The 19,147-nt window shown below is 36.3% G+C and overlaps 1 protein-coding gene across 11 annotated transcripts in view; it reads left to right on the top strand.

Annotated features, from left to right (window-relative positions):
* The window catches only part of CDC42BPA (CDC42 binding protein kinase alpha), a 324,273-nt gene that overhangs the window by 241,102 nt on the left and 64,024 nt on the right, over positions 1–19,147 (top strand). For all 11 annotated transcript variants that reach the window (XM_080824347.1, XM_080824346.1, XM_080824345.1 and 8 more), the window contains 5 exons: positions 4,953–5,077; positions 14,026–14,131; positions 14,560–14,708; positions 16,263–16,354; positions 18,792–18,868. In XM_080824347.1, the coding sequence (XP_080680473.1) occupies positions 4,953–5,077; positions 14,026–14,131; positions 14,560–14,708; positions 16,263–16,354; positions 18,792–18,868 (549 nt within the window). The remainder of the gene's footprint in view (positions 1–4,952; positions 5,078–14,025; positions 14,132–14,559; positions 14,709–16,262; positions 16,355–18,791; positions 18,869–19,147) is intronic.

The following is a 19,147-nucleotide window of genomic DNA, read 5'->3' as shown; positions in this document are numbered from 1 at the left end:
TAACTTAAAGTGGATCATAAACTGAAACATGAGAGAGAATCGTAGAAGAAAATTTCCACGATTTAGGATTAGTCAAAGATTTCATCGATATAAATCAAAAGTATAACCCATGAGAGAAAAATAATGATAAATTATACTTCATTACAATTTCAAGACAACATTAAGAAAAGTAAAGGACATACACAGATAAGGAGGAAACATTTGCAAATCATTTACCTAATAAGAAACATATTCAAAATATAGAAAGAACTTAGAACCCAATAATAAGAAATAATGCAAACAACCCAGTGAAAAAATGGGGGAAATTTTTGAATAGACATTTTATTTTATGAAAGATTGATGAATGACAAACAAGTGAAAAGATGTTCAATATCATTAGGAAAATATCATTAGGAAAATGTGAGCTTAAACCACAGATACATAGTGCTGTACACCATCAAGAATGAGTGGAATCAACAAAAGTGACCGTACCAACTGTTGGCAAGGATGTGGAGGAACTGGAACTCTACACTGCTTGTGGGAGCATCAGGTAGTTGTATAGCCACTTTAGAAAATAGTTTAAAAAATTCTCAAAAGGTAAGCATACCCTTACCACATGACCCAGAAATTCCTGGAGGTATTTAAGAAAACTGAAAACAGAGTCCTTCTAAGGACTTGTGTATGCATGTGCATAGCATCATTATTCACAATACCAAACAACTGGAAATAGTCCCAATGCTCATCAGCTAGTTAGTGAATGAGCAAATGAAGTTTATTATTACCCATATAGTAGAATACTACTCAGCTAGAAAAAGGAGGGAATTTCTGATACACGCAATACTGTGGTTGAACCTCAATATTTTGGGGAGTGAAAGACAAAAAACCTACATGTTGTATGATTTCATTGGTATTAAATTTCTTGGAAAAGCAAAAGTTTAGAAACAGAAAACAGATCACCAATGCCTGGAACACAAGTTTGGGAGCTAGGACTGACTACAAACCAGCAGTGGGGAAATTTCTCCTGTACCGAAATTGGATTATGGTGATTATTACACAGCTGTGTAAGTTTATTAAAAATCCTTGAACCATTACACTTGTAATGGATAAATTTTATTGTATATAAATTATACCTTAGTAAATCTGTAAAAAGAACTGTTTCAGAGATTAAATGGCACACCTTGAGGTACAGAACTGAAATCCCTTATTATCAACAGGTATATAAGGGTGTATGTTGGCATCAATAGCTTCTCTGGACCCCATTGCCTTCTGAGAAGACAGTGAGGTTGGAGGTAGGATTAAACAGGGAATTACAGCTGTGCTCCTTTGGTAGAGGGGGAGAAATAAAACTGCACTGTGACTTGTGCCAAAAATCTCTGTCTCACATAAGTACAGGCCAAAAACTGAGAACAGCCCTGGGTCATTAGGATTCCTGATCAATTTAGATGGGGGGAATTGGCTCACTGTGACCTATGGCCAGATCCAGCTCTGAGACAGTTTCTTTAAGACCCATGAATTAAGAAGAATTTTTACATATCTTTTAAGTAAGTTTTTCTAAGAATAAGATGTGATGGAGCCCAGGCCTGGCCCACGAAGCCAAAAATATATACTATCTAACTCATTGGAAAGTTTGCAGACCCTTGACTTAGAACATGTTTTAGCCTGTATTAGTAACTGAGTTAAACATACACACACATACATATATATGTATGCAAAGATGTATATACACATATTCACAAACACACATGTATGTGTAAAGACATTTATTGTAAGGAATTTGCTCACCTGATTATGGAGGCTGTCAAGTCGCAAGATCTGTAGTTTGCAGTCTGGAGACCCAGGAAGAGCTGCTCTTTCAGTAAGAGTGCAAAAGCAGGAAAAACCAACCTCCTTGCTTGAAGGCATGTAGGCAGGAGAAATTCCCTCCTATTCATCTTACTCCCTAGGGTCAGCCTTTTTATTCTCCAGGACTTTGGCTGAATGGTTGGGCCTACTGTGTTAGGGAGGGCAGTCTGCTTTATTCAGTCTCTTGATTCAAATGTTCATCTCATCCAGAGACACCTTCACGGACACACACAGACACACAGAGTAATGTCTGATCATGTGTGTTGCCACCCTACGACCCAGTAGGTTAACACAGAAAATTAACCATCACCTGACCACTCATCCCCACAAACCTGTAAATAGCTCTTCTAGGAAAAACTCATCTTCAGGTTGAGTAATCAAAAAGAAATGAACACAGGAAAACAATATTTCTATAAACATACCAAAAAGCAAGAAAAGAATAGTAATAACTAATGCAGATTGAGCATTTATGAGAAAACTGTTGCCATGAAATAAAAATTGAATGTAAATATTATATCACAAATTTTTAAAAACTTATTAAAGCAGGAACTTGTGCTTCTGTCTATGACAGATTAGTTTATATCATATCCACCACCTCACCAAGAACTGGATTTTTTAAAAAATTGTCCTAATATGGTAGGACTATTTCCTACAGTATTTATCTGCAGGAAGGCATTGGGAGATAAGAAGGCAGCCGTCATTACTGACCAAGATCTTGCAGAGGAGTAATGCAGGGAGATGAGCCCAGCACTCAATGCCATTTTTCCCCTTGAGGCATTTGCTGATATGAAAGCAGTAGCCGAAGATCCAGGAAGCTGAGCACAGTATTCCACAGCCACATAAGTTTGAAGAGGTGAATACAAGCTTTCAGTTGGACTCATTGAAAGGCTACATTTTAGGAATACAAGTGAACCAGAAAGAGATGAAACCTCTCACTGACTGAAACCTAGCCTCCAAGTAACTCAATACCTGACCTATCCTGAGTCTAAATGCCTGCCAGAAGTGAAGGTAAATACTTTCTGCAGGAAGATACTATACAGAGTGTCAAATTACCCCTAAAATTTGTATACAAAATGTGTGGCGTACATTAAAATAGTTAACCATGCATCCCAGGAGATAAAATTAAATCAGTGAAAACCAAGAGTAAAAATATAATAGCAAAAACAAAATAAGGTAAGAAAAAATGAAAAAAAAATAGTTTGTATAAGCAAGCCCACAGGGATTCCCATCAGAATTTTCATAAATGAGATTTTAAAATAACTGTATGATAGAAAATGGAAGACACAAAGAATTTCAGCAGGCAACTGGAATATATACAAAAGAGTCAAATAGAACATCTAGAAGTGAAAACTAAAATAACCAAAATACCCAATAGAAGATTTTAACAGCAGACTGGAAAGAACTGAAGAGAACAGTGAATAAGTAAAAAAATTTTGGACTGAAGTATGGGTAGAGATTAAAAAGGCTGGACATACATAAAAGAGGATGAAGATGAAGGGGACATGACGGAAGGATCTGATGTACAAATACTTGCTTTCCCAGATGGAGAGGATGGTCTGTGACATACGCAGTATTTGAGGAATTAATGGCCCATAATTTTCCAAAACTTATGAGAAACGTTTAGGTACAAATTCAAGAAATGCCACAAACCCTAAAGGTGGTAAATAGAAATTAAATTACGCTTAGAGACATCATAGAAAAACCGCTGAAAACCAGCAACCAAAGAAAGTCCTGAAAGCAGCCAGAGAAGAAAATCACATTATATTCAAATGAGTAAAAGGTAAACTGAAGCTTGACTTCCCAACAGAAAAAAATGAAATCCCAAAAGGAATCGAAACAGGGAATAAAAAGGAATGACATTTTCAAAGTGCTGGAGGATAATTGCCAACCTGGAATGTCCTATACACCAAAAAATGTTTTTCAAAAATGAAAGCAGAAATTAGGACTACAGAAAACTCTGCAGGACAACCTGTTTTCTTCAACAAATAAATTACAAGAAAAATAAAAGTGCTGGAGGGGAACTGCTTTGGGCAGAATGTGTTCCTCCAAAATTTACATGTTGAAACCTACCCCTCAGTGTGATTGTAGGAGGAGGTGTTGCCTTTGGGAGGTAGTGAGTTGGAGCGCTCATGGTGGGATTATCATCCTTACGAAAGCAACCCTGGAGAGCCCCTCAAGCCTTCCACCCCCTGAGGATGCAGCCAAAGACCACCATCTGTGAACCAAGAACAGACCTCACCAGACACTGAATCTGCTGGCACCTTGATCTTGGATTCTCTGGTCCCCAGAGTGTGAGAAATAAATGTTTCATAGTTAAACTATCCAATCTCTGGTATTCTAGTATAGGGGCCCGAATGGACCCCTAGAGTCTATAAATAAAAGAGACAAGATAGAGGAACCATTAAGCTGTGGTTACTTGTTGGTATCATGATTCAATATGATAAACTGTTAAGCTTTTTGATATTTTGAGATAACTAGAAATTTGAACAATTACTACCTATGTGATGATGTAAGGAAACTCATTAAATTTTTAGGTATGATTATATTGTTATCTTTTGAAAGAGAGAGCCTTATTTGTAAGAGATATACACAGAAATATATATGGGTAAAATTATAGATGTCTGGTATTCACTTCAGAATAATTCGGGAGGAAGGGGTAAGAAGACAGGATGCAAATGAAATGACTGGCATTGAGGTGATAATTGTTGAAGTTGGCCATGGGCTCATGTGAACTAACTTATACTGTCCATTTTTCTATATACTTGAAATTCTATACAAGATTTTATTTTAAGAAGAGGATGACATGGAGACATTTACAGACCAAGAAAAAAACAAAAAATGAGAGATGTTGTTACTGGTGGAACCTGAGGAGTTTTCAGGCAACTGGAGAAAGTTCACAAGTGTAAGAATTCAGTATAGGGAGTAAGGGGAAAGCAAAGGCAGAGGAGAATTCAGAATATTTGATGTTTCCAAATTCAGTGACCAGAAGGGTATATAATAAGAAATAGGAAGACAAGCATTTTTTAGTGGAATATGGTAAGTAATCAGTTTAACAGGCGGCATCTGAGCATCTTGCATTCCTGTTCCTGAAAGTCACATGTATCTTTAAGTGTCTTAAAACTGTCTTCCAGCTCACTACTTTGTATGAGAACTTAAGTATGCGCAACCAGCAGTTAGAAGAAGAGGTAAAAGACCTAGCAGACAAGAAAGAATCTGTTGCACATTGGGAAGCCCAAATCACAGAAATAATTCAGTGGTGAGTACTCTTTTTAAATGTGTTTTTTGTGGGTGATTTGAACATATGGCCAAGTTTTCATGAATTCCAGTTGAATAATGTTTCCCTGAAGAACATAATTTTATTAATGGCCTGTTATTTATTATTGATCTGCGTCCTTCCGTATTTTCTCCCATGTGCTTCTTTTCCCCAACTGCAGCAAGTATCCCATGTCAACTCTCCATAGCTCCATTGAAAGCTGTTATTTCTAAGAAAAGAAAATGTTATTTTAAGACAGTTGGTCCTTAAGGAACCGAAGAAACTCATTCACTAGCTATAGGTTCCTTTCTAAGACCAAAATTGCTATATTTGTAATTATTTTAAGAAATAGCCTAGGGGCGCCTGGGTGGCTCAGTGGGTTGAAGCCTCTGCCTTCGGCTCGGGTCGTGATCTCGGGGTCCTGGGATTGAGCCCCATGTCGGGCTCTCTGCTCGGCGGGGAGCCTGCTTCCCTTCCTCTCTCTGCCTGCCTCTCTGACTGCTTGTGATCTCTGTCTGTCAAATAAATAAATAAATAAATAAATAAATAAAATCTTTTAAAAAAATATATTAAAAAAAAAAAAAGAAATAGCCTAGAGAAAAATTTTGAACCTGAATATGTGCTGTCATCTTCTTTCATAATTACAACAGGTTGATGCACATGTCATCATAAAAATTTACATGATTATAGTTTCATTTTATTAACTATTCTTTAAGTTCTTATGATTCAGTGTGGAGTGAATTACCTTAGTGACTTTCCACATTCATTATTTCATTAAATATTTCTGATACTTACAAAAATGTGTATATTTTTATAAAACATGAAGGAAATTGAACACAACAGGGACTTTATTTTCTAAGGAAAACATATTTTTTAGATTTTTATAGTTACTTTTCAACTTTCTTATTCTTTTTGGCACATGGATGTTTAATTTTATGAAAACTAGTTTCCTTATGGATATAGACGAATCATTTGGGAATTTTAGTTTCTTGTAATCTTATTTTGGTTCTTTAAGCATTTTTTCCATTTTCCTACTTACTGCAGACTAACACCCTCCATCTTAAATCAGAAGTGGATAAACACTGTCTTTTTAAGTTATCTTACTCAAATCACTCAAGTATTTTCATATAGACTGAACTACAGAGCCCTTATGTTCACTCATCTTTTGCTTATGAATGTGACTATACAGTGCATAGCTAAATGAAAATGCCCAAATTGAGGAAATTTGGTTGTGTCCCAAATGGGATAGTACCGTTAATGGTTCATTAATGTTAAATTTATGTCCTTGTCATCAAGTCTACATTTCTGAAGCAAATCCATTCTAATCTTTAGCCAAGCTTATAATATCAAAAATTATGACTCTTTATTTATAACTCAATTATTATGTAACCAAACATATAATTAAACTATTGCTGAAAATGACTTTGTAGAAGAAAAAGATGATCTGGCCAAAGCCCTAGTTCCTAGATTGCTGATCTTTTCCAGCAATAGGCATGATGGGTTCAGATGGAATGGAAAGTGCTTCTAGTAAAGTAAAGAAGCTTTATTTTTTTTTTAAGATTTTATTTATTTATTTTACAGAGAGACAGTGAGAGAGGGAACACAAACAGGGGGAGTGGGAGAGGGAGAAGCAGGCTCTCCACTGATCCAGGACCCTGGGATCATGACCTGAGCCGAAGGCAGTTGCTTAATGACTGAGCCACTCGGGCATCCCAGAAAGAAGTTTAAATGTAGATTCTCTGGAAAGGGTTAGTAGGAAGTACTAAGGTGAAGGTTTTTACATGATACCATGAAACACCCATTTTAGGCTTTTCACATTCAAGTGAAATGTGCAAAAGAAACCAGGAATGCAGGCAAATCAGTTTGCATAAAAGCTGTTATTTAGAAATGGGCTAATATATTAGGATGCCTGGGTGTCTCAGTTATGTGTCCAACTCTTGGATTTAGCTCAGGTCATGATCTCAGGGTCGTGAGACTGAGCATGCTGTTAGACTCCACACACTCAGCACAGAGTCTGCTTGAGATTCTCTCTCTCCCTTTGCCCTTCCTCCTGCTTGTACTCTAAATAAATAAATAAATAAAATCTAAAAAAAAAATACCCACAAAAAAATGGGCTACTGTATTAGATAACTAATTATTAAAACCTAATAAGATGAAAGTAAAAGGTATACTCCCTGTTCTCAGACTTCTCACCTACTTGAATGTTTAATCTGAGACATTCTGTCCCTGCTTAACAAGGCAAGAGTCTCAGACTCTTTTGAGTTTTTCAGTCTTATTAAAAATTTTTTCAGTCTATATTAAGAAATGAAGGGATGCCGGATACAGGAAGATGGTGGTGGAGTAGAAGGGCCCTAGGCTTACCTTGTCCCACAAATACAACTAGAAAACTGTCAAGTCATACTAAAACCCCCAGAAAATGGACCAAAGACTGACAAAACAAACTCCATATTTAAAGAGAGAGAAGAGGCCACATTGAAGAAGGTAGGAAGTGTGGAGGCATGGTTTAGGGAAGAAACAAATCCTGGCTGCTGCAGAGGAGAGGTATCCATAGTCACAGAGAAGGGCAAGAGAGAGGAACACACAGGGGAATGCACAAGGAGAACACCTACCCATAGCCATTGTCTTGAAAATGAGAAGAGCTAAATTTCATGAGTTCTTGGAACCAGCAGCGATTGAAGACTAGAGTTTTAAAGGTCAGCAGACTTGGCTGAAATAGAACCTGGAGGGTACTCCACTGCTCTTGGAAAGAAGGCAGGCAAACAACCGGGGGGCAGATGGCATGGAAACAGCAATCTGAAGAGTGCCTGGGCACACAGCGGGGAGGTTATTTGTTCTTCTTGGAGTCCAGCCCAGAGAGACAGCATTCATGGAGAGACCTCTCTGAGAACAAAAGGAGCTGGTGGCACTGTTTCCCTCCCTGGCCCCTCAGCATAAACACAGGGCCACCTGTGGGAAGATACTGGCTGCCTAACTTGGTTCTACCAAGTCCCACCCCCAGGTGCTCTGGTGGAACTGCCCTTCTCAGTCACACTTAACCTCAGCTGTAGTGTGGTGCCCCCTTTCCCCGAAGACTAGCACAAACCCTTGCCCATACTATGTCTCCTGACCAGGCAATTTTACAGGGCCTCCATTCCAGTAGAGGTGGTGATAGGTTTCATTTCACAAGCAGACCAAAGCAAACATAGTGAAAACTTATTACATTGGCCAGGGATCAAACACTACCCACAGCAGGCAAGGAGACCCTCTGTAGACGACTGGCTTGAAGGACAGAGCAACCAAAACACAATAACAGAGCACAGGCAGCACACACTAGAGACATTCACTAAAGTATCGGGCCCTGGGCGTGACATGACCCCTTTTTCATAAGGCCATTACTCTCGGGAACAGGAGACATAACTGACTTTTCTAACATAGAGAAGAAGGCAGAGACTTAAAAAAAAAAAAAATGAGAAGGCAGAAGAAGTTATCTAAGTGAAAGAACAAGATAACGCCTGGCCAGAGATCTAAGCAAAATAGATATAAATAATATGTCTGATGGAAACTTTAAAGCAATGATCATAAAGATACTCAGTGGACTTCAGAAAACCATGGAGGACATCACTGAGACCCTTACCACAGAGATAAAAGTTTAAAAAAGAATTAGGAGGAGTGCAATAAACAAGATTAGAAACACACTTGATACAATGAACAGCAGGCTGGAAGAAGTAGAGGAATGAATTAATGACCTAGAAGTCAAGGTAATCCAAATCAGTGAAACTGAACAAAAGAAAGAAGAATTACACAAAATGAAAATAGACTTAGGAAACTCAGTGACTCCATCAAATGTAATAACATTTGTATTTTTGGAGTCCCAGAGGAAGAAGAGTGAGAAGGGGGGGCAGAAAATTTATTTGAAGAAATAATAGCAAAAAACCTCCCTAATCTAGGGAAGGAAACAAACATGCAGATCCAGGAAGCACAGAGAACTCCCATCAAAATCAACAAAAGCAGGCCCACACCAACACAGATTGTGACTGAATTTGCAAAATGAACTGTTAAGGAAAAAATCTTAAAAGCAGCAAGACAAAAAGTCAGGAACATACAAAGGAAAACCCATAAGGCTTGCAGGAGATTTTTCAACAGAAACTTGGTAAGGCAGAAGGGAGTGATAATGATATATTCCAAGTGCTGAGTGGGAAAAATCTGCAACCAAGAATACTCTATCCAGCAAGATTCTCATTCAGAATAGAAGGAGAGATGAAGAGTTTCCCAGACAAACAACTAAAGAGTTCATGGCCACTAAACCAATGCTGTAAGAAAGATTAAAGGAGACTTTCAGGGGAAAGGAGATACCGGAAGTGACAATATGAAGATAGGAAGCAGAAAAGCAGTAAAAAATGAGTAATTTTGTAAAAAACCAGTGAAAAAACTTACAAAAGAAGATACGAAATATAATAACATATACCTAAAACAAGGGGAGAAGAGGAGAAAAGAATGGATTCAAACTTTTAAACAGCTGTCAACTTAATAGAGACTGCTGTATGCAGAAGAGGTTATATAAAACCTCATGGTAACCATGTATCAAAAACCACTAATAAACATACAAAAAATAGAGAAATAAATCCAAACTTATCACTAGAGAAAATGAGCAAACCATGAAAGAGAAAGACAATAAAGGATCAGAAAAAATTTCAGAAACAACCACAAAACAAGTAACAAAATGGCAATAAATACATATCTATCAATAACTACATTGGTTATAAATGGACTAAATGCTCCAATAAAAAGACATAGTGTGACAGAATGGATAAATAAACAAGGTCCATTTATATGCTGCCTGTAAGAGACTTACTTTAGACCTAAAGACACCTGCAGGGGATGGAGAAACATTTATCATGCAAATGGATGTCAAAAGAGGCCAGAGTAGCGATACTTCTGTTGGACAAAGTAGACTTTAAAACAAAGACTGTAACAGACAGATAAGGGTACTCTGTCATAATAAAAGGATTAATCCAACAGAACATGTAGCTGTCATAAATATGCACCAGACATAGGAGCGCCCAAATACATAAAACAATAGGAAACATAAACTAATCAATAGTAATATAATAACAGTAAGGGACTTTAACACCCCACTTACATCAATGGACAGATGATCTAAACAGAACATCAACAAGCAAACAGTGTCTTTGAATGACACACTGGACCAGAGGGACATAACAGATATACTCAGAACCTTCCATCATAAAATAGCAGAATATACATTCTTTTCAAGTACACATGGGACATTCTCTGGTATAGATCACATATTAGGCCACAAAACAAGCTAATGCACTTTTCAGTATAATAGAATGTAGGATAGCCTATAAAATATAGTACTCTGCCTTCAAGCAGCTTATAACATACCACTGAAAAGCTTAAAAACTAATGTGACCAGATCTAGAGGTTAGTTTCAAGACTTATATGTAAGTTATCCTATGTATTACATAGTACTGATTTTCCTGTGGGAGCATGGAGTAGAGTTACCTCAGACTGGGTGCTTGAGAAAGTTGGGGATAATCATTTGAACCTATAATGCATTTTCTGAAAACCCTGAGGTTAGTAACGGGTCCTATTTGTAGGTTGACTGATTCGGTGTTTTCATACAAAACAGTAGAAAATATGATGAGTAAAGTTACTACTATATAGTTATGAATAATGGGTAAGAATTTGAACTTTATTTATAAGAAGGAGAGGATTTTTGTAAAGGATACTGGCATTGATTAGATGTTGCATTAGGAAGACAACTCTTTACAGTGGTGTTCAGGGTGACATGGAGGGAAATTTGGGGAAAACTGAATAAATAGAGAAGACCTTGTGGGAGAAGAATTTATAGGACTTAATTATGAAGGAAGGTCAGGAGATGAGGAAGGATTCGTATTTCTGAAATTCTGAGTTAGATTAAGAAAATGATGATATCACTGAAGTAGGAAAGTCAGAGAAGGAGCCAACTTTGGAGAAGATAAAATCAATTTTGTTTGTGTTATTTTGCTTGTTGGTGAGTCGGGGCTTATCCTTAAGACACCTCAGTACAGAAATGCGCTTTTGAAGAGAATACAGAAAGGTTGTGGGTAAAGCATATAAATTTGGGGATTTAATCCCTAGTCAATAAAGCCATTGAAGTTGTTGAGAACTTTTTAAGGAGGAAAGACAGAATGATAATATGGTAAGGGCCCCATATAGAAGATGGAGGGCGGCTAGAAAGGTGTATTCATAATCAGCAAAGGGTCAGGTCTCAATAATAACACTTTTATTTCCCTTTATTTAAATTTCCTCACATTATTTGAACTGTTCCTCATTCATTAGTCTTCATTTATGGATAATCATAGCTTGTACTGATTACAACATAGTATGTTCCGGGCATTGGGCTGAAAATATAGGGGATTCTCATTCAGTTATTACAACAGTGTTAAGAGGTGGGATCATTATCTCCACTTTGTAGGTGAGATAGCAGAAAGCTAGAAGGGGGTAAATGACTTAGCCCAAGTCCCACAGCTGGTGAGCAGTGAGCTAGGATTTGAACCAAGGTCTGTTTGACTCAGTCAAGTTCTTAGTCACCCTGTTGTGTGTGTCCTACCTCCCTGACATTTTAAGGACCATATCTTATAGATATTCTCTGTCTCCCTTGTATGCCTCACGTAATGATATTAATAACTATTTCTGCATTAATTACTTGGAAGAGCATGGGAGGAAAGGATTAGCTATGGCAGAAGAACAAAATAGATTGAAATTCACCTTTTATAGTTGAGTAGTTATTTGAATAAACTGGTTGAAGTAGAAGTCAGACCTGAGAAAGTATGTACAAGTGAGTGAGGGGTTAAATACTAGAGTCATTGGATAGGAGTTGTATCACAATGTCAGGGAGTCAATGGAAATGAAGAAATTGAAAACATAAGCTGTTTTCAGAGAAGATAATTATTTGTATATATGTGGGATGAGGAATACACTTAAATGACTTGGCCAAAGAAAAGGTGAGGGACTTACTTGCCTCTATAATTTAAAAAAAAAAAAAAAAAGTTAAAATGGGCACAAGTCAGCTTATCCAGATGGCCTAGAAGAAACAGCAAGACAGTGCTGGGCTGTGGGAAGTGAGACTTTAAGGATTAAGGTTGGAAACAGACAAATAGCAGTGATTCCGGAAAGGAATTGTAGGAGACCGGGGCCCAGTCGACCTTAATTGGCAGGAGTTTGTAACTGACCCGTCTTTTTTTCTTTTCTTTTTTTTTTTTAAAACACTTTCCTTCATTTATTTTCTGTAGCCAAGAAAATAGATACAGCTTTAATAAAAACTTGAGACTTAGTGGGGAGACCACATGGCCCAGGGAATGTGAAGGTATTCAGCATGCAAATAAAAACAAAATTACATGAAATTGGTTTTTATTTGAAACATTAAACAGCATGACAGGCAGGTACAAGAAGTTACTGCTTTCCGAAATTAAGGAAACATGCTGGAAGATGCATAAGCCAAGATTGCTGTGGTAGAATGCTAAAGCGATGCTGGTTGGGGCCAATTAGCCTGGCCCTTTCAATGATAATACAGTTTTCTTAAGTGTCTTTCTCGGTACTCTAAAAAAGGTAATCCTCCTTCATCTCCACTTATTCTTTATACTATAGATCAGATGATTAAATCAAAAGGTCGTGGTCATGTGTGATATCCAAAGTTAAGGAATTTTAGAGGAAACTGCCTCCCACTACACAATATTTTCTAAAATCATTTTCCTTTAAAAGGCAATAAAAATATATACATGTATATAGAGCCTAAAGATATGTAACAAACTAGGCTGGGCAACTTTTTACAATGATTGTATCACTTTTATTGTTAGATTCTTTTGCTTGTCCTCCAGTACACCTTCCCATCTAAGAGAAAAAACCAAATCCCTTTTAAAGGGCTTCTTTAAGATATATGAATAGAGATATATGAATGTGACTCCTCAGGAGTTGAAATTCTAAAAGATGTTAAAGCCAAGTTCAGGATTTCAGTTTGTCTGCTGTATGCATCAGGTACTTATGGATATACCTGAAATATACTTTCCTCATTACTATTCAGTGGCCTCAATTGTATTTATGAGAACAGCCAGCCTTCCCAAAGGCAAATAGTGTTCCCCAGAGTGTATTAGAATACACTAAGCACTGCAGACTTTAACTCCTCTTTTTTTCTTTGTGCCAATTATAGCTTTCTATATACTAATTGTTTTCATTCTTCTTTAGGTTAGGACCTTCTTTTATAGATTTTCATATGCTGGCAGTCCTTATCCCAGTCTTGTTTTGAAGGAGATGTAATAAAATATAAACTTACTCTTGATAAATTCTGAAATGTAGAAAGAATGTCATTGAATATAAATTGAAAATATTTCTGTCTAGAATCATAATAGTTGCATCAGCAAGGTAATCTTAAGACAGTTACGAGTTTCAGTAAGCTTTAATCTTTTCCTTTTGGCTGGTATTTTATTGACCATTTTAGAAAACAGAGGAGCTTTATTGCAGTACAACCCTGATTTTTGCGGAATATTTTACTTTAACTTTCTAAATATAGGGTACTTTAGTTTTTAAAATGATGAGTTTTGTTTTCATAAGATAAAATGGCAGGACCAATTAATGAGAAATCTTAATATTCTTTAGAAATCATGTATATATGTGTGTTTTTAATGTTAGATTAAAAAAGTATTCTTTGGTTCAAGGGCGAAATTTCACTAATTTATCAGGTATAAGTAATTTGAACTTTTCTAAACGTGGCCAGCTTTAATTCTTAGATAACTGAAACAGTTTAGTAAACCTCTTCCCCCTTGTTGTCAGGCAGTAGTGCTGTGGTAGACCTTTTGAAAGAAGACATTTCAGTTATTTCTTGTATGAGGCTTTAAAAACACTGTATTTTTCACTGAAGTTTTTCTGTTTGTGATACTTTTGTCCTTTATCTATATGTGTATATATTCCAGGGTCAGTGATGAAAAGGATGCACGAGGGTATCTCCAGGCCTTAGCTTCTAAAATGACTGAAGAGTTGGAAGCTTTGAGAAATTCCAGCTTGGGTGCTCGAGCAACAGTAAGTTCTGCCATTTTGCCTGGAGAATTACCATAAGGGGTGGGTAGGGAGGCTCAACACACTATAATAAATCGGAACACTTTTATCAGTTTGTCTAGGGTTTAGTTCCCTGGAAGGTTTTTCATGAGAATTCACTTAGTCCAAGTCTTTGCCAGTTTAGGAAGTCGTAACACATCACTGCTTAACTGTAACTTGTATAGTAGCCGTTATTGATAATAATTATGAAAAATAAACTCCTTTATGTGTGGGTCTACAATTATTTCTGAATTTGGAGAAAAATAATATGTTTTCACAAGCAGTGTTTCAGTTCCGTTCTGTGATCAGAGAAAGTAGTGCTTTTAAGTAGTTTCTAAATTTACTTGCATTAGTGAATTTAAACATTAAGGAAAAAATAGGATGGGGCTAACAACAGTTATATTATTTGGTAGGATATGCCCTGGAAAATGCGTCGTTTTGCAAAATTGGATATGTCAGCTAGACTGGAGTTGCAGTCAGCTCTGGATGCGGAAATAAGAGCTAAACAGGCCATCCAAGAAGAGCTGAATAAAGTTAAAGCAGCTAACATCATCACAGAATGGTAAGGTTGAATGATAGAGTGTACTAGAATAATTTCTAAAGTGGTCAAAAAGTATTTGGGGAGAAGTTACTTATTTATTTCATACGTATCGCTTTTTTCTTTTAAGTAATGTCCAGAAAAATTTATGAACATTTGAAAATGAATAGATGTTTTCAAACCTTATTTGCAGATACAGGATTTTAATATAACCTTGTTTTCCTCTGACTTGTCCATAAAGTGGAATTAATAGTGCTAATTAATATTTTATTATTTATTTTTTCCCCTTATTGGTAAAATTTAGTTGACTCTCAAATTCTCTTCCATTAAATTCAAAATTCTCTCCTTTACAAGAGTATCATATTAGTATAAAAAAGCAGCATATATTCAGGACAAGATACAGTCATCTGGGGATTCTGGCCTCTACCATAGATCTTTTACAAAGGAGGTTTTCTTGATAATAAATTTCATAATAGTATAACAAATTCTAATTATTTCTTCCTATTCATTTATGCTTTAAGAAAAAGTATACTCCTCCACAGTCTGAGATAATCCTGGATAACGCCATTCCTTCAAGCCTCATTACAACAGTAGAGCAACTTATACTCTGAATAAATAAATGATAAAATGAAAATCTTAATTGGATTGGATATACCCATGGTTCAAGAATAAGTCCGTATTGGTGATATAGAGAAACAGTAGAAAGTTTGTGTTACAAATCAACATATAAATAGAAAAATCCATTTGGTGCTGGAATAGCAGAGTTCCAGAGGCATTGAATCGTGAAAAGAAATATAGTCCCATAAATTCCGTTTGTAATGGTGTGAAGCCTTAGTCCTTAAACTCTAATCATTAATGTTTTGAATCCAATTAAGGTCAGCTGCCTGGCACCCCACTGAATTATAAACTCTTGTTACAAATAATCCAGACATAAATTAAGTATGTTTTGCTTAAATGTGCTAGGATGACATTGAAAATGCAAGAAAACATTTCCTGGAGAGTGTGAGTCGATCCTAGCACAAAGAGCTGCTGAATGTCATTCTGTGTTGCAGTTAGAACAAGTGTGAGCTGCCTTCCCGTGCCTGGGACACAGGCGTTTGCACATTTGCTCGTAAACCAGACTGTGAATAAAACTGGAAACTACAGATGTACTCATAAAAATGGTCCATTTTCATGGTTCTCTGTGGAAGAGTCTAACAAAATCCTTAATTTAACCTCTGATTTTATGACATTTTAAGATCAAATCATTTAGCTCCAAGTCAGCATCTTTTTCTATAAAAGGCCAGATACTAAATATTTTCAGCTTTGCGGGCCATATTGTCCCTGCCCACTCAACTGTGCTGTTGTGCAAAAGCAGCCAGAGACGATCTGTGAATGAATGAGTGTGGCTGTGTTGTAGTGGAAGTTGGTTTGTGCAGCAGTAGGTGACCAGCAGGACTTGTCTTTCCTGCGGTGGCTTGCACTTCCCTGACTTGATGGGACTCACTAAACCAGGAAGCTCTGACTACGTACTGTAGGATGGTTCACTAACCAGGAGTAAAAAATAATGACGTTTTTCCTTTTTTTCCCTTACTGAAGTAAACTAAAAGATTCAGAGAAGAAGAACTTGGAGCTACTCTCAGAAATCGAACAACTGATAAAGGACACTGAAGAGCTTAGATCTGAAAAGGGTATGAGAATGTGTTTTGCATCAATCAGGGCTTATTCTGTTGTGAATGTATTTTATTACCTGAGCATCTGCGTACATGGAGGTCGGAGAATTGTTCACACTAACCACGCTGGTACTCACTGATGGATATGTGTATGCATATGTGACACTCACTCTCGCTAGATTGGTCTCAGAGTCTTTCTGTTGTACTTAATATACCTGGCTTAAAGATTTGATAGTAACAGAAAAACTTACTTTGCCATAAATTGGACTGTTTGTTGTTTTTTTTTTTTTCAGTGCCGTGGATAATTTCACAAATAAGATTTTTGTGATTGGAAAAAAAACTATTTTTTTATACTTTATACTCTTTTTCAAATGGTGTAGGATTCACTTCCAGGGTAGTTGAGAAAACAATGTATGAAGTAACTAAAGATTAATCTAATCCTGTGTTAGAAGGCAATTCAGTGATGAACTGTTTTGGCACTTCATTGTTTTCTTCCACGTTTGATTCTTAAACCGCCTGCCTTGCGGGATTTCTCAGGATTTATTTCCATTTTCTTGAAAGCATTACCTGAGCATGTTTCCATCAATGTGAAAAGTAACTCAAAGTGCGTGGCGGCTATTGCGGGAACTTCTTAAACTTCCTTTCCATAATGTGGGCATTAAGAATATGAGCATTTAATAAAAAGAAATTCAGAATGTTGTTTTCTCAATGAAGGGATCTCTCATATGCAGTTATTAGAAATTCATTGTCCTGGGGTGCCTGGGTGGCTCAGTCTGTTGAGCATCTTACTCTTGATCTCAGGTCATGAGTTCAAGCCCTGCATTGGGCTCCATGCTGGACATGGAACCTACTTTAAAAAAAGAAAGAAAGAAAGAAAGAAATTCATTGTCCTGACAAAGTCAGTATTCCTGACTGAATAGTGAACTAATTAATGGCTTTACATTATGCATACATTATGTGATGCTCCCCTATTTCTCAGTCCTGTGACACAGTGATGTCTAGCTTGTTGGGTCTCTGTATCTGCTTTTAAAAATTGTGGAGAAAAAATAAAATTGTGGGGGAAAGAGAGGGTATCACATAAACCAGTTGACATGAAAAACCCTTAAAAGTAGTAGATGTTCAAAAAATTTTTGTCCGTTGAATTTCCTAGTGAACAGGAAAGGAAGGAACCCAGCAGAAGTGAATTAGGAACGCACACTGAGCACAAGGCTTCACACTAAATTGAGAATCAAGCAGAGTTTTCAAACATGAAGAGTGGAAGGGAGCTGCATTATTTAATGTATAGAGGAAAAAGAATATGTAAGACCTGGAGGACCTGTAGCCGTAAAGGCAGTTTATATAGAAGAGAGACCAGTGTGGAGTGTGACTAACATGCCTTATGTTACTGACTGCATCATTTTTAGAATAGATCTAAACTTGCAGAAGAAATAACTTAAGTTTATCATATTGCTTTATGAAAGCATGTTAACCTATAACTTTTATTTGGATTTAGAACATTGTAGAATAATGAAATTTTACTTTATGTTGTAACATAATGTACTATCCTATTTAAATATAATGTCATATTTATGTAATGAAGGCAAGGATATTTTTTTCTGCTATGTTTACTAATATATCCTGGTATCTAGACAAGGTTTTGGCACATAATAGGCTCTCAGTAAATATTTATTGACTGGGTGAACTTCTGAACATAGTGCCTCATCTGGCATCTGTGGTGTTTGTTATTAGAGAGTAGTATGAAAGCCACACAAATTAGTTGATGACACTTCCTAAGTATGTGGAATCAAAAATGGGTGCTTGGTTGTTTCTGCTTTTTCCTCGTTAGTATTTATCATTGTATACATATTTTAAGAATTATTTTGGAAATTATGCATTTAAAGTTAATACCATAACCAGCAAATAGGCATCAACTTTTAAAACTTTATCTGAGAAAAACTAGGGTATGAGTGGTTTATTCTATCAATAAAACAATACCTGAAATCAAACTGAGGCCTTGACAAATGTTTTTTCATAACTAAATAATTTGTTTTATCACTACATTATTATAAGAGATTATTTATATTAGTGCATACTATATGTTTGCTAAGAGTTTTTCAAAACAGAAACCTTGTTTGGTGATAAATTAGCTGAGAAAAATCAGACATAACCATGTTTTTAAAATTCTCCCAAGTCTACCAGGATTTACTGTGTTTCTTATGATGTGCTATATAGGAAAAGAAAGAAATTCAAGACCTCAAGTCAGGAAACAAGTATGTTCTGGAGACTGATATAACTGTTAAGTGATATTCCAAGAAACAGTAATATAGTTTATTAAACATGTAGAGTTAATAGTATTGATCAACTTTTAAATATGGTAGCTTGTGAACAGCTCTTAATAGACTCAGACAGGAAAGGTTATCCATTAGAATTAGTTTAAATTGTTCTAGTTTTAAAAAAAGTTGCTGCTGTCTTCTAGGTATAGAGCACCAAGACTCACAGCATTCTTTCTTGGCATTTTTGAATACGCCTACCGATGCTCTGGATCAATTTGAAGTAAGTATTAAGATTTTCAAGTATTCCCTGCAGTCCATTTAAAATTCACTTTGTGATTTGAAATTCATTTGCAATGAAACTCTTATTGCCTCCCACATAAAAGGACCTAGAATCTTATATAAATAAAAACGTGTTAGGAAAAGAGTATGTTCCGCATTCTTATAGAAACTATAATCACATTTGTATTTAAGAAAAATTTAAGAAAGGTCTAAATATGAGAGTCGTAACATTCAAAAGAAATTTCATCTCTTCCCCTGAGTGTTGGCAGAACAAATCCGA

The sequence above is a fragment of the Martes martes genome (assembly GCF_963455335.1).
Source record: "Martes martes genome assembly, chromosome: 15".
Lineage (NCBI taxonomy): Eukaryota > Metazoa > Chordata > Mammalia > Carnivora > Mustelidae > Martes > Martes martes.
Note: the sequence above shows the minus strand (reverse complement) of the source record. Positions and strands in the feature narration are given on the sequence as shown.